The sequence below is a fragment of the Ammospiza nelsoni genome, chromosome 18 (assembly GCF_027579445.1).
Source record: "Ammospiza nelsoni isolate bAmmNel1 chromosome 18, bAmmNel1.pri, whole genome shotgun sequence".
NCBI classification, from domain to species: Eukaryota; Metazoa; Chordata; class Aves; order Passeriformes; family Passerellidae; genus Ammospiza; species Ammospiza nelsoni.
In genome coordinates this window covers 2,163,395-2,177,073 of record NC_080650.1, presented here as the reverse complement: position 1 = coordinate 2,177,073, position 13,679 = coordinate 2,163,395, and the positions used below count along the sequence as shown (strand labels likewise).

At 40.1% G+C, this 13,679-nt stretch overlaps 1 protein-coding gene across 1 annotated transcript in view; it reads left to right on the top strand.

Annotated features, from left to right (window-relative positions):
• Positions 1 to 13,679, top strand: part of DNAH10 (dynein axonemal heavy chain 10) — a 49,335-nt gene that overhangs the window by 21,471 nt on the left and 14,185 nt on the right. Inside the window, exons 34-55 of the mRNA XM_059485414.1 lie at positions 84 to 202; positions 362 to 520; positions 810 to 945; positions 1,056 to 1,178; positions 1,350 to 1,484; positions 1,786 to 1,999; positions 2,244 to 2,363; positions 3,280 to 3,425; positions 3,839 to 3,991; positions 4,282 to 4,542; positions 5,179 to 5,351; positions 5,693 to 5,786; positions 6,831 to 6,998; positions 7,289 to 7,477; positions 8,089 to 8,260; positions 9,107 to 9,310; positions 10,023 to 10,103; positions 10,530 to 10,727; positions 11,340 to 11,501; positions 12,043 to 12,217; positions 13,046 to 13,227; positions 13,431 to 13,567. Coding sequence (XP_059341397.1) covers positions 84 to 202; positions 362 to 520; positions 810 to 945; positions 1,056 to 1,178; positions 1,350 to 1,484; positions 1,786 to 1,999; positions 2,244 to 2,363; positions 3,280 to 3,425; positions 3,839 to 3,991; positions 4,282 to 4,542; positions 5,179 to 5,351; positions 5,693 to 5,786; positions 6,831 to 6,998; positions 7,289 to 7,477; positions 8,089 to 8,260; positions 9,107 to 9,310; positions 10,023 to 10,103; positions 10,530 to 10,727; positions 11,340 to 11,501; positions 12,043 to 12,217; positions 13,046 to 13,227; positions 13,431 to 13,567 — 3,501 coding nt within the window. The remainder of the gene's footprint in view (positions 1 to 83; positions 203 to 361; positions 521 to 809; positions 946 to 1,055; positions 1,179 to 1,349; positions 1,485 to 1,785; positions 2,000 to 2,243; positions 2,364 to 3,279; positions 3,426 to 3,838; positions 3,992 to 4,281; positions 4,543 to 5,178; positions 5,352 to 5,692; positions 5,787 to 6,830; positions 6,999 to 7,288; positions 7,478 to 8,088; positions 8,261 to 9,106; positions 9,311 to 10,022; positions 10,104 to 10,529; positions 10,728 to 11,339; positions 11,502 to 12,042; positions 12,218 to 13,045; positions 13,228 to 13,430; positions 13,568 to 13,679) is intronic.

Sequence of the window (13,679 nt, the reverse complement as noted above, 5' to 3'; positions counted from 1 at the left end):
GGCTCCAGAAAAATTTATCTGATATGGACCTGCTGCTAGCCTTAACCACAGAGATATGACATGGATCCATGTTTATTTTTCAGGTCGATAAAGTAATTCAGATGTATGAGACAATGTTAACTCGTCACACTACAATGGTGGTTGGACCTACTGGAGGTGGCAAGACAGTTGTTATTAAAACCTTGTGCCAGGCCCAAAACAAGTGAGTGTAGAATGTAAACCAGGCTGTAAAATGGCACAGTCTGTATTAGTCAACCCTGTCCAGCCATGAGAGGATCAACAGCTGCCTAGGGTATTTGCTTGGGTTAGCATGAGATGATAGTGTGACATTGTACTGTTGCTTTTCTTGCTGTGTCTTTAGGCTGGGATTATTGACAAAGCTTTACACACTGAACCCTAAAGCTATGAGTGTGATTGAGCTGTATGGGATCCTTGACCCTGTCTCACGAGACTGGACAGATGGAGTCCTGTCTAACATTTTTCGGGATATCAACAGACCCACTGAGAAGAAAGAGCGAAGGTAGGCAGCTAGAAATCATAATGATGGTTTTGAGATAATGGGGTTTACATAAGTTAAAAAAAAATCGATATGGCACTATTTAAAAAAAAAAAGCTAAATAAATAGAAAGTGTCCAGGGCTCTTTCTGTCTCCTGTGAGTTCCTAGTCTCAGTGAAACGATGCAATTATAAAAAATGAATGGTAGACTTCAAAAACCTGACTGACAAAGGCACCATTGTTGACACTTTTGAATTCAGAAATATGTTAGGAAAATCAGAGATCAGTCAGTGCCCATGGCTCTTGTACACAGGTACATTCTCTTTGATGGAGATGTGGATGCTCTCTGGGTTGAAAACATGAATTCTGTCATGGATGACAACAAGTTACTGACCCTGGCAAATGGGGAGCGGATTAGGCTTCAGGCACACTGTGCTTTGTTGTTTGAGGTAAGAAATGACTGTACCATTCAATACACAGGAAGGGTTAGATACAGATGGTGCTTCAAGGCCTGAAAAGCAGTTAAAGTTTACCATTCTCTTGCGTGATTCTTTTTTAGGTTGGGGACTTACAGTATGCATCTCCTGCCACAGTATCCCGCTGCGGAATGGTCTTTGTAGATCCTAAAAATCTGAGATATGAGCCCTACTGGCAGAAGTGGGTCAAAAAAAGAGAAAATGAGGTGGGAATTTCTGCATTTGTTCAGAATACTTGTCTTGAACAGTATAGACAGTCTTTGGTAGAATTGCTTCCTTCAAGAACAATCATATCTGGTCAGCCAGGTATTGATGGGAAGCTCTGCTGTCAATGTTTTTCTTTCCAGCTGAATTATTGTCTTTTTTGTGTTCCTTAGGAAGAGAAAGTGGAATTGGATAATCTTTTTCAGAAGTACGTGCCTTACCTTATTGATATGATTATAGAGGGAATTGTGAATGGCAAACAGGAACGAAAGCTGAAGACCATTATTCCTCAAACAGATTTAAATATGGTAAGAAACAGAGAATAAAGATTGAACACATTTAACTAAAAAGAAAACAGAATGATGGAAAAAGTGCAACCTTCCCAAAGAAAGAACAGGAGGAGAGTGCTGAAATGCCAGTTTCCTACTGATGAGCACACAGAGACACCAAACCAATCAGCACATAACAATGCTCTTCTACTCAACTTAATACATACAGCAGTAGATCCATTTATAAGAACAAAAGACCAGCAATCAGCTGAAAACATATTAAGAGTTTTCATGCATCTAAAGGCCAATTTTCTTTACAGCTTTGTCCTTTTTCCAACAGATTGTGCAGTTAACTGTGATGCTGGATGTCCTACTTGAACAGCCTGAAAATCCTAATGTTCTGGAGTGTTTTTTCTTGGAAGCTTTGTATTGCTCCTTAGGTGCTTCTCTTCTTGATGCTGGGAGAATTAAATTTGATGAAAACGTTAAACATATTTCCTGCATGAATGTTATTCACACTGAGGGTGTCCTGGCTAAGCCAGGGGAGCTGCCAGGTAGGATCTTGTCATAATTTAATCTGAATGCCATTCATTGTAATAGAAAAGTGATAGTTTTCATGAAGGTGCTAGAGTAGAGGAATTTTGGCTGATGACTTAATGAGTTAAATGACTTGTAAATAGAACAAAGTGTTGCCCAACTTGGTCTATAATCTTACCCTTCATTTTCATCTCAATCAGAATGTTTTCTTAGGAAATATTTCAGTGTCCTAAAAACTTGCAGTTGCTTAATGGTTTGCAGGTCAGCTGCCAACTTTGTATGACTTCCATTTTGATGGATCTCAAAAAATGTGGGTACCTTGGATGCAACTTGTTCCTGAATATATTCATAATCCTGAAATGAAGTTTCTTGACATTCTAGGTGAGTATAAGATAAAATACAGCAATGATGTGCTTTTAATTCATAATGTGCCACCACTGAGTGCATGGCAACTTAACATGAGACATCCCTTTTCTGTACTGAAGGTCATCTGCTCAGGTTCAGTTTTTGTGATGGCACAAATCAGTTTCTTTAAAGTTCTTTTCAAAGTCGTTTAGCAGTCATAAAGAGCATTTGTGTAATGAAAAAGTGGATAAAAAGGAAAGGATAAAAGCAGTTTCAGTCAATGAAGGTTCTTTAGGAGCTAATAATGCCTTTTAAAAGCTGGAATAGCAGAAGATTCACAGTTTGCTATACCAGAAATTCTAGGAAAATATCAGCTTGTAGTTCGGGTATTCAGTAGATAAAAATTGCATTCTTAGGGCTGCTATTGGTTGTTACTTGAAACATTGCCTAATGATGCTTTTCATAGTTAGAGACACATTTGGGCACATTAATATACAGTGATACTCCAGCAAGCACAGGTTAACTTCACTGACACAAGAGATAAATTTATAATCTCTGAAGTTGCTCCAAATGCAGGCAATTCACATAGGAAAAAATTCATCTCTGTAGAGTTCTGGGAAAATGCTTATGATCCAAATAAATCCTGATTATATCCTTGAAATAGGAATTAAATGGAGCTTAACCAAACCATGGCCCTCCTATATGAAAGATAACTTCTTTTTTAGTCTATATATATGGAAGAAAAGATCTCAATGACAAAGACTGAAAAGAGATGGTTAAGCAATAAAAATTTTCCTTCAGCATTGTTAGTGAATTGATAATTCATCTTATGTCTTTGTGCAACTGGATCTTAATACCTTGAGAGTGTGTTCCAGCACTGTTCTATAAATCTAAATCCCCCAGCTGTAGTGCATTTTCATTTAGGCAAGGATTGTGTTCTGCTCTTTTCCAGTGCCCACAGTGGATACCACCCGCACTGCTTGGTTACTGGGACAGATGGTCAAAGCGAAACGCCCCGTTGTTCTTGTAGGTGAATCGGGTACATCTAAGACAGCAACCACACAGAACTTCCTAAGCAATCTGGACAAGGACGTTAATGTATGTGTGAGGCATTTTGCCCTGTTTGTAAAGCTGCATTTCCATTCTTTGCCCTTGTGTAAAATTTGCATTGTGAAGCCTGAGTCTGTGGGTTGCAATATTGACTTGGTTAATGTGACTGCACACTCCAGACCCCAAGTGTGTGACTGATTTGAAAATCATTCAAGATCAAAGATGTTTTGTCCTCTTTTACCTTGTACAGACTCAATTATATAAAGTAAAAATTTCTTGTCAAAGTGCTAATGATGGGCTTACTTTTCTTTGTCACATGTAATTCAAGTGAGTAGTGGACCTGAGCAGCATTTCCTCTATGTCTGACAGCTAATATAAAAAATATTTTTGAATGCTCCAGTAAAAATAAAAACCAACAAAACAGGTTAGAGTCCATTCTTATAATCTCCTCCTGTTTGCAGCTGGTGCTGGTAATTAACTTCTCTTCTCGTACAACATCCCTGGACATTCAGAGAAACCTGGAGACAAATGTAGAAAAACGAACTAAAGACACTTTTGGCCCTCCCATGGGAAAACGTCTCCTTGTGTTCATGGATGATATGAATATGCCAAAGGTAAGATGTCAATATTTTTTCCAGGTAGTATAGAAACATTTGGGGTGGTACTGACATGGTCCCTGCAATCACAAATCCAGTGTGCATTTAGTTTATCTCAGAGAAGAGGCACTTTTCCTAGAGGAGACATTAGGATGAGTGTTCACAATCAGTGCCAGAGCTTTACAAAGTGTCCCTTGGTCCCTGTAATGTTCTCCTGAGTATGGAAACCAGTATTCCCACAATAAAGCAGTAATTGGTGAGCTGTTGTACTGTGCTTTGATGTATCCTGACTCGTGTGTATGCTGCAGGTTGATGAGTATGGCACACAACAGCCCATTGCCCTGCTGAAGCTGCTGCTGGAGAAAGGTTTCATGTACGATCGTGGTAAAGAGATGAACATTAAATTTCTTCGAGACCTGGGTTTTGTTGCTGCCATGGGCAAAGCTGGAGGAGGTCGGAATGAAGTTGACCCTCGGTTCATGTCACTCTTCAGTGTTTTTAACATCCCTTTTCCTTCTGAGCAATCACTGAATTTGATCTACTTGTCCATCCTGAAAGGCCACACTGCGGTAATTTCACTGTTTTTAAAGGATTGCTCAACAGGTGTATTATTTTTAAATAGACATTTATTTCTGTGTTGTTGCAAGATCTGAAATCTTTGTTACCTTTTTTTTTTGTACCTAGAACCTCACATAAACCTTTCTTTTCCTCTTCTTTCTCAATGGATTTTTCATTGCTTGGATAAGTTCTTGTGTGATATGTATACATTCAAGCCAGCATATAATTTATAAACCTGGGACTTTTCATTTGCTGAAATGTGTGAATGACTTGGTTACAGTTCCTTTAAGCAAATGCACAAAGATCTGAAAATTTTTTCCTGAATGAGTGTGAAAATGTAATATAATGCAACAGACTGCATTGCTGGCAAGGTACCTGCAATATTAGATAAGAAAAGAGGAGTTTAATTATTCTGCTCTAGAAATCTTGTAGGAATTCCAGTCACTGAGTTTGATGTTATCTTGAGCACTCAGAAGGTTCCAAAGTGAGGATGGAGCCTGCCCTAAACATTTAACTGCAGAATATTCATACTACAGAGAATTGTTGAACCAAACAGGTTTAAAAGCTGGAAAGCAGATTATGTTTAATATTGTTGAATTCTGTCTGGGCAGTCTCATGAAAACACCTCTTCTTTCTCATGTTTGCAGAACTTTAATGAGTCCATATCAGCCATTTCTGACAAGATTACTCAGTGTACTTTGGAACTTTATAAAATGATCGTTACTGACCTGCCGCCTACTCCTTCCAAATTCCATTACATTTTTAACCTGCGGGATCTCTCCAGGGTCTATAATGGACTTGTTCTTACAGATGCAGAAAGGTAAGAATGGAAAAATTGTCATTAGTGGTCCCACACCTATTTTCTTCTTGGTGAGTCTGAATGAAATTGAGGTCATTTGGTACAGGAAATCAGTCACATTTGGTCACTTTTCATCAAACCACAGTGAGAAATAGAACATCCTAAATTGTGACCTTACTCTCTATGCCAAACACTGATGCATGATTCTCTCTTAAATAAGATACCAGAGGTAAAAATGCAAAAGAACTAAATCATAAAGAGTAAAAAGGTAAGTTCAGAATTTGGTCCTTGTTATTAACCATATGGCCTTAGGAATCATGTCAGCTCATTTGGTGCAGTCTGATATTTTGATGTTATTTCAGGTTTCACACAGCGACCCAGATGGTGAGAGTTTGGAGAAATGAGTGCCTGAGGGTTTTCCATGACAGGCTGATTAATGAGGCAGACAAAGAATTGGTGAGTAATTTCTTTCAGTTTTTTAGTAGTCACTGACTATTGTTATGGCAATTAATTTGCAACAGCAACACTGCCAAGCGTTGGGCTCGGGTCTTGCTGTCTGACTGCAGATTTGTGTAAGCAATATGTTGCTCATTAATTTAAAGCATGGCCTATGGAAGATTTTTTCCTAAAACAATGTGGGCAGACTAAGAAAGCAGATCTACTGAAGGAATGGAAAGTATCACTTGGTTTGCCTGTCCAGGAAAATTGATTAGCAGAAGTACAGGTGACAGAGTGTGAAAGAAGTACAGGAAAAAACTCAGGAAATCACTTCAAGTCAGTATTTTCCTTCAGGAAGGATTGTACCAGAATGTCACTGTACAATCAAGTACTAAAAATTATAAAAGCCAAATTATTACACAGTGAATTCAGTTCTGGCTGTTGTGCAAATTGGAAAATGCTTCAAATTATATCTTTAAACACAGAAGAGAACAGTGTCAATTTTAAACCTCGAGATTTAGGAGAGAAATTGAGATAAAGTCTACTCATCTATAAGCAACCTGCTTTGCTTTGGAAGTTGCTTAGATAAAAAGAGGTAGGCCAAGAAGGCTTCAGATTTTTCTAGTTAAAACTTTCTCCTCTAAAATACAAAGATACATCTCCAGCTCAATTTTCACAATGCAGAATATTAATGCAAACTTTGAAACTTTGTGAGAGATCTTTCTGATGAGACATCTATGAATGCTGAAAAGGGAAGTTTATTAATATACTGTTTACATCAATATATGAGAAGGTGTTTTATTTAACAGATTTCTCCCTTTTTGTTTTGATGTCGTACAGTTGATTGGCTTGAACCATTCTTGAACTGCCTATTAGATAATTTTAATTAAACATAGAATACAGAAGGGGGCTGTAATCTTTGGATCTTCTAGTGACATAAATATCACCTTGAAATAAATCAGTGTTTGAGCAAGAATCTGAATTATCACCTTTCTAAGTGTATGACTGGATTCACAATGAGATGCTTTGTTGTGTTGCCTGACTCATTTCATGTCTGTGAAGGTACAAGGCCATATAAGATCCTTGGTTGAAGAGCATTTTGCCGATCACTTGGAGCACGTCATGAGGGATCCCATTCTTTTTGGAGATTTCAGAACAGCACTGAATGAGGCAGAACCTCGTTTTTATGAAGATATCCAAGATTATGAATTAGCAAAAGCTCTCTTTAAGGTAGAGTGCATCAGCTGGGAACTGTGCCTGAGGAACGGGCAGGAGCCTGCCTCAAACTGCAGGAAATCTGTTCTCTTCTGTGTGCACACAGAACTTTATGTGCTTCAATGCCCATTTGGGATTTGCAGTGATGAAAACTGAGGATCAGCTACAGAGTCAGCAGTGTTTTCCAATAGTTCATTTTCCCTGAGGAATGGGAAAGGAATAATGCTGCTGAATGAGCTATTTTCTTAATGTTATTAATTGTTTCATTGGTCTCCTAGTAACATTCTGTTTTCCTTTCTCTGAAGGAAATTTTGGATGACTACAACGAGTACCATATTAAAATGAATCTGGTTCTTTTTGATGATGCTCTGGAGCATTTAATCCGTATCCATCGCATCATCCGCATGGACCGCGGGCACGCCCTGCTCATCGGGGTGGGAGGCTCAGGAAAGCAGTCCCTGACCAAACTGGCTGCTCACACTGCTGGATGTGAGGTTAGTGACCCTGGGTCTTGGCTGGGAAAAGAGACAAGGAAAGTAGAACTGTGATTGGGATTAAACTGGGGATGGGAGTGAGTCAGTCAGTCAAGACAAGATCAGGCTGGCAGCTCTTCCCTGTGGAAAGAAACCCAGGTGAGGTGATTGCCAGGAAGTCCAAGGTGATGACTGTGTGTGATCTGGGCAGGAAGCTGTCAGTGCCTGAATCTGGGTTTTGGCACTGGGGAAGGAAAACAAGGATGGGTTTGGTGATGAGCAATTAATTGTCCCTAACTACTGCTGTTGATGCTTAAATGTGTTACAGCAGCACTCCAGTGCTGCTTGAGGAGCCCTGTTGTGATTGATACTGTATTATTTCAGAGGAAATGTTCCTCTCAGAGGCATTTTACTTAAAAAGGCTTGGAAGGTAAGAACAAAAAAGGAGCATGAACACAAAGCAATTTTGAAAATGCAATCCGCAGGGTTGTACAAATGCACAATTTTATTGATACTTAAACATTTACTGATGACTGGGGCCAAACCAACCCCCTTGAGTCTAAGTAGAATTCAGAGTTGCCATCATGTCTTGGGTCCATCTGTGTCTTCTCAGTGTATGTTTTCATCCTTAGGTATTTGAGATCATCTTGAGCCGAGGATATGGACAAAATAATTTCCGAGAGGATTTGAAAATTTTGTATGAGAAGTTGGGTATCTACGACAAGTCAGTGGTCTTCTTGTTCACTGATGGCCATGTGGCAGAAGAGAGTTTCCTGGAGCTCATCAACAACATGCTGACTTCAGGTGCCACTGGCAGCCTCTCTGCTTGTACCCTTGATACAACTATTACTGGTTTACCCTGTGTCCTCTGCTGCTTTCGTTGGTTACACTTTTCAGTACTACCTGAAATGATCTTGGCCTTAACAATGGCTTTCTGGAATCTTCTTACAGTCATTTTTGTGTCTGGAGAGGTTATAGGGTTCATTCATGCTGGTGATGATGCTGCAGGAGTCTCAGATTTCTTCCAAGACTGAGGGAAACTTCAGGTGCATTTGGCCACAAACCCACCTGTTGTCCAATTGGCTTTTGAATAGCATTCACCTGAACTGCAGCAACTGTTCATATGTATATTCATGTATATATGTCCTGAAATGTAGTTTGGTATCTTCTAGCAAATGAAGCAGCTGGAAATGAGCAGCAGCTGGCACTGTGTGACCGCCCTCTCTATAGAAGTTCCTCCACAGTCTGATATGAGAACAGATGAGTTAATTGTATCCCTTGTCTTGTTCTAGTTTTCCCTGTCCCTGGTCTGTCATTAGGTTACTTTGCCACAAGATTGAGAGAACAAAAATGTGAGCTGATGGTTCACAGACATGAATGAAGATTTTCTTTGCAAAGTCCTGTGACATTTTGTATATATTGCTAAAGCCCAAACAAAAATGAATTAATTACTCCTCTAAATCCCAAGTATGACCTATTTTCTATGGGGAGGAGGAGAAGCATAGAGAGATGAATTGGTTCATTCAAAACTACTCAGAATCATTTTTGCAGAACTAGATTAAAATTGGTTTCTCATCTGCCCTATTCCCAGCCATATGGTTTCCTCTTACTGGTGGTTCTCACTAGCATTCTTCTGTCCTTATGTTACAGGAATGGTGCCAGCCCTTTATGCAGACGATGAAAAAGACACCATACTAACTCAGATTGGAGATGAAGCTGCTAAGGCTGGCATGGGCCCAGCTAAAGAGAGTATCTGGCAGTATTTTGTAAGCAAATGTGCAAGCAACCTTCACATTGTCCTGGGAATGTCCCCAGTTGGGGAGGACCTGAGAACGTGGTGCAGAAATTTCCCAGGTATCATCTGTACACACTGCTTAGTCCCTTCCCTGTGAAACACAGATTTACAGGCAAGAGAAAAATCTCCTGTGGACACTGAGTCTGGCAGCTGAAACTTAGCAGAGCAGGTTTCATGATTAAGGGCTTGCATTGCATGTTTTTTTTCCAGTTAATTACCACATATCAGTGAACAATATTGATTAGCATTTATCACATCAGTTCATTTTCCAGTTGAACAGCTAGAAATCAATTGGTCATCCTCACTGAACTGGAAATACACAGCCTTTGTCTGCAGCCTCTTTTCTGTAGCTTACAGCAGAAAGTGTGGTGTTAAATCATGAAACTAGGATGGTGGGAAGAGAAAGCTTTTGTTCCAAAGCCTGGCAGATGCTGCAGGTGGCTGAAAGGAGTCCTGGGAAACAGGAGAGACTCGTGAAAGATGGGTCCAGGTGGGAATGCTAAACCAGGCCCTACAATACATTATTGCAGCTCTGCGCTGTGTCCTGTAGAGCCTAAGGAATGGTACAGTGGGGTCAGCAGGACACAGGGGCGAAGCTCATCATTTACTGTCAAAGTCAAAGTATGGATTTTGTGGTAAATTCTGTTTCTAAGAAAGAGACAAGACTAATTTGCAAATTTTTGCTGTAAATAAAGTTAGAGGATTGCCTATCTGATTAGGGCTTAGTTTTACGACAAAATTTTTCAAATAACACTGTCCTTTTATTTTAAGGTCTTGTCAACAACACTGGTATTGACTGGTTCTTGCCCTGGCCTGCCCAGGCCTTGTCTGCAGTTGCACAATCCTTCCTGGGTATGTAACATGTCAGTATTTCAACCCATTAACCCTTGGCATAGCCTAAGAAATATATTCTTTACTTTGCAATTATTGTACTTTTCACAAGTTCATTTCCTATTGTGCTTGTTACCTTGAGTCTAAATGGGTAATGCAAAAGCCCAGTCAAAAAATGTCACTGCATTTAGAAATGTCACTGTATTAAGAAATGGTAGTGTCTTAATCAAATAGATTTTAAAATATTTAAATATTTAACACTTCAATCTATGATAACATTCAAGTTCCAAACTCTGCAGACAATGTTGCTGACTACCAGGAGGTCCCCTTTGGCCTTGCTTTTTGCCCCAGCAAACAGACTTGTTTTGTGGCTGGCTTAGATGTACGTTTGGTGTATTCTGAAAAAAAGCCACAAATCTTTGAAATTTTTTTTCTGCTCAATTTTAGCAAAAAACCCACGCATCCCACCAGAGAGTTTCCAGTCAGTGGTTGACCACATAGTCATGGTGCATGAATCTGTAGGGGATTTCAGCAAGAAATTTCTGGAGAAACTGAGACGTAGAAATCATGTCACACCAAAAAATTATCTTGATTTTCTCAATACCTATGCAAAATTGCTGGATGAGAAAAATGAGTTCATTTTAGGTAAGACTATGTAGATGTTTTCTCCTGTTTAATAAGTGATTTAAGTATTTTAAAAGCAAAATTTCTGGTGAGAATCCCACATATTATCCAGAATATGCAAAAACTCTGTTAGTACTGTCTCAAATGCTGTGCTGGCACACAGCTGTGGGGCTGTGTTTTGACATTGACCCAAAATCCTGGCCACACATGCATGTTCAGACTCTGTCAAACAATGGGCTCTCCTCAAATCCTTTTGTGAATGAACATGAGCCAGAATCTCCAAACCAGACACTCCTCTGCTTGGGGAAGAGTCATGCTGAAATCCAATACCAGCATGGCCTTGCTCAGGGTTTGACTTTGTTCCTCAAGCAGCAATTCTTATTCATACTTCAGTGGCACTAAAATATGTGAAGAGGGTAAAACACAAACAGTGGAATGTGGCAAATATGTTGTGGCACGGGGCCACTATGTCAGCTCAAGTGACTTTGACATCATTTTGGCTGGCAGGCTCAGGAAAAGAAAATCTCTCAGTGCACCTCTAAGGATATTTTCTCTTGGTGAGGTTGTCTGTTGCTGTGTGCTTGAACACAACCAATGAATCACTGACATTTCTCCCTTTTCTTTCCTACCTAGAACAATGTAAACGGCTGGATGGGGGCTTGGTTAAGCTGAAGGAAGCTGCTGTACAGCTGGCTGAGCTGAACGTGAAACTTGCTGAGCAAAAGGTTATACTAACAGAAAAAACAGCTGCTTGTGAGGCTTTGTTAAGAGACATTAAATTAAACACAGAAATAGGTGGGTAGTTTACAACTAGTGAAGTGTCCCATAGACTAAGCAGGGCTCACATCATCTGGGTTAGGCTGGGTGGGGAGACCCTTGAAGAGCTCCAGCTGCTTCTCAAGGTATCCCTCTTGTTCTGTGTGCTGCTCCCAGGCCATGCCAGAAGAGCAGGTCCCCTGCCTTGCCCAGATTGCCATCCTTGCTCCACATTTGGCCCACAATACTTTACACAGTGTTTGCCTGCCCCTGTCTACCCTTTCCAAGGTGTTGGGCATAATGTGGGAAAGGCAATAGCAAGAAAGGCAATTTCTGATTCAGGCATTTAGTATTAGGGGAAAATCAGAGGGAAATATGGAGGAAAAGAGATTATGCATGCTGTTGTGTGGAACACTAACTGTTCCTAACCTGATGACATAGCTGGCAACACAAATGTTCTGACTTGATGGTAATTTGTGATTTTCAGCAAAGAGTAAATGTCTGTTAGTGTATTACTTACTATATGTTCTGTATACAAACTTGAATGATTCATTTATGGTCCTGCCTTTGCAATTACTAGCTGAGGAGAAGAAAAAAATGGGTGAAGAGAAAGCTATAGAGATACAGGAGCAGAATGCAATAATTGCTGTGGAGAAGGCAGAGGCTGAGGCAGCCCTGGATCAAATCAGGCCAATCATGGAAGCTGCCAAACGGGAGGTTGAGAAGCTTGACAAGGCTGAAGTTACTGAACTCAGGTGACTCATTTGTATGTACAGGAGCATAAACTCTTGGAAATACACTCTTGTTTGCTGGGTCTGAGCCTTAACCTCATCTTTCTCACCTGCCTGTGAAGGTCAGGACATCAGGTGCCTGGGTGCAGAGGTCACAACAGAATGCCCTGAGGCCTAGTCCATGCCTTTGCCTTAAGACACTTCTTCCAGGCCTTTGTTTGCTGTTTACCCCATCATTCTCTGGCCTGTGTCTGATGCACCAGAACCTGCTATGGTTTTTGCCTGAACAATGGCAGTCCAAACCTGTTCATTCTTCCTCTTTTTTCCCTGTGTAAGTAGGAACACATAACAGTTATTTTTCAGGGATACTTTCATAGCACAAAAATGTATTTCCCTGCCTAATTTACTCCTCCCTATGTTTTGATAATTCTTTACATCTGTTTTGTGAGGATTGATATAAAGGCACATCCAGTCTTTGGCTCTCCCTGAAATAGTTGTCCCCAGAATAGCAAAGGCTCTCCCTTCCCTGCCACACTTCAGTTTCCTTTCTCTCATAGATCTCTGGATTTTTCTCCATCTGCTTCACTGCCCTGGGAAAAAATAGCGAGGATCAGTGTTTTGAGCTTTCCACTGCTAAAATCCTTTAGTATTTCATGGATCAAATTGGTTCTTGAGTTTTTGATTAGTCAATAATTTATTATCTGGCTTGGGTTATTTTTTTCACTGTTGTGGCTTGTCTTATGTACAAGCTCCTGTATTGCAGTGCCTCTCCTAACAGGCAGTACCCATGTCTGGCCTCATGTGCTTTGTCTCCTTTTTTCACTTCCACTGTCTCTTTCACCTGTTTTCCAGGTCCTTTGCAACACCCCCGAAGCAGGTGCAGGTTGTTCTGGACTGTATTCTTATAATGAGAGGTTACAAAGAACAAAACTGGAAGAATGCCAAAGCCATGATGGCTGACACAAACTTCCTGAAACTTCTGTTGACAACAGAATTTAGGGAAATTCCATGGAGCAATGTGAAAGCTATGAGAGGTGAATTCCTGTTCTGGGTATTGCAGAGAATATAGGATCTTGTTAATGGGAACAGCCAACAGAGTCTCTTTAATATTCTGACAAATATTTCCTATTGTCTGTCACAGCATTGGCTGGTGCTGCTGATAGGAAAAGCTATTTCTTTGAGGGTTTGTTCACAGTTATTCAACTCACTTGCAATATTTTTGTGTTTGCCAATTTAGCTCTCTTAAAGAATCTTAATACTACCTGGGCTGAAATGGAAGTTATCAGCAGAGCAGGACTGGGAATGTTAAAGTTTGCTGAAGCAGTGGTGACCTACTGTGATGTAGTTAAAACAGTCAAGCCAAAGGAAGAAAAGGTAAAATGTGCTGGAATCAAACTCAGAGGAGGTCGAAACATGATCCTGATGGAAAAGATAATACTTGACCATTTCATAGACTGCCCACGTTTCCTATTGAAGTGCTTAAAAA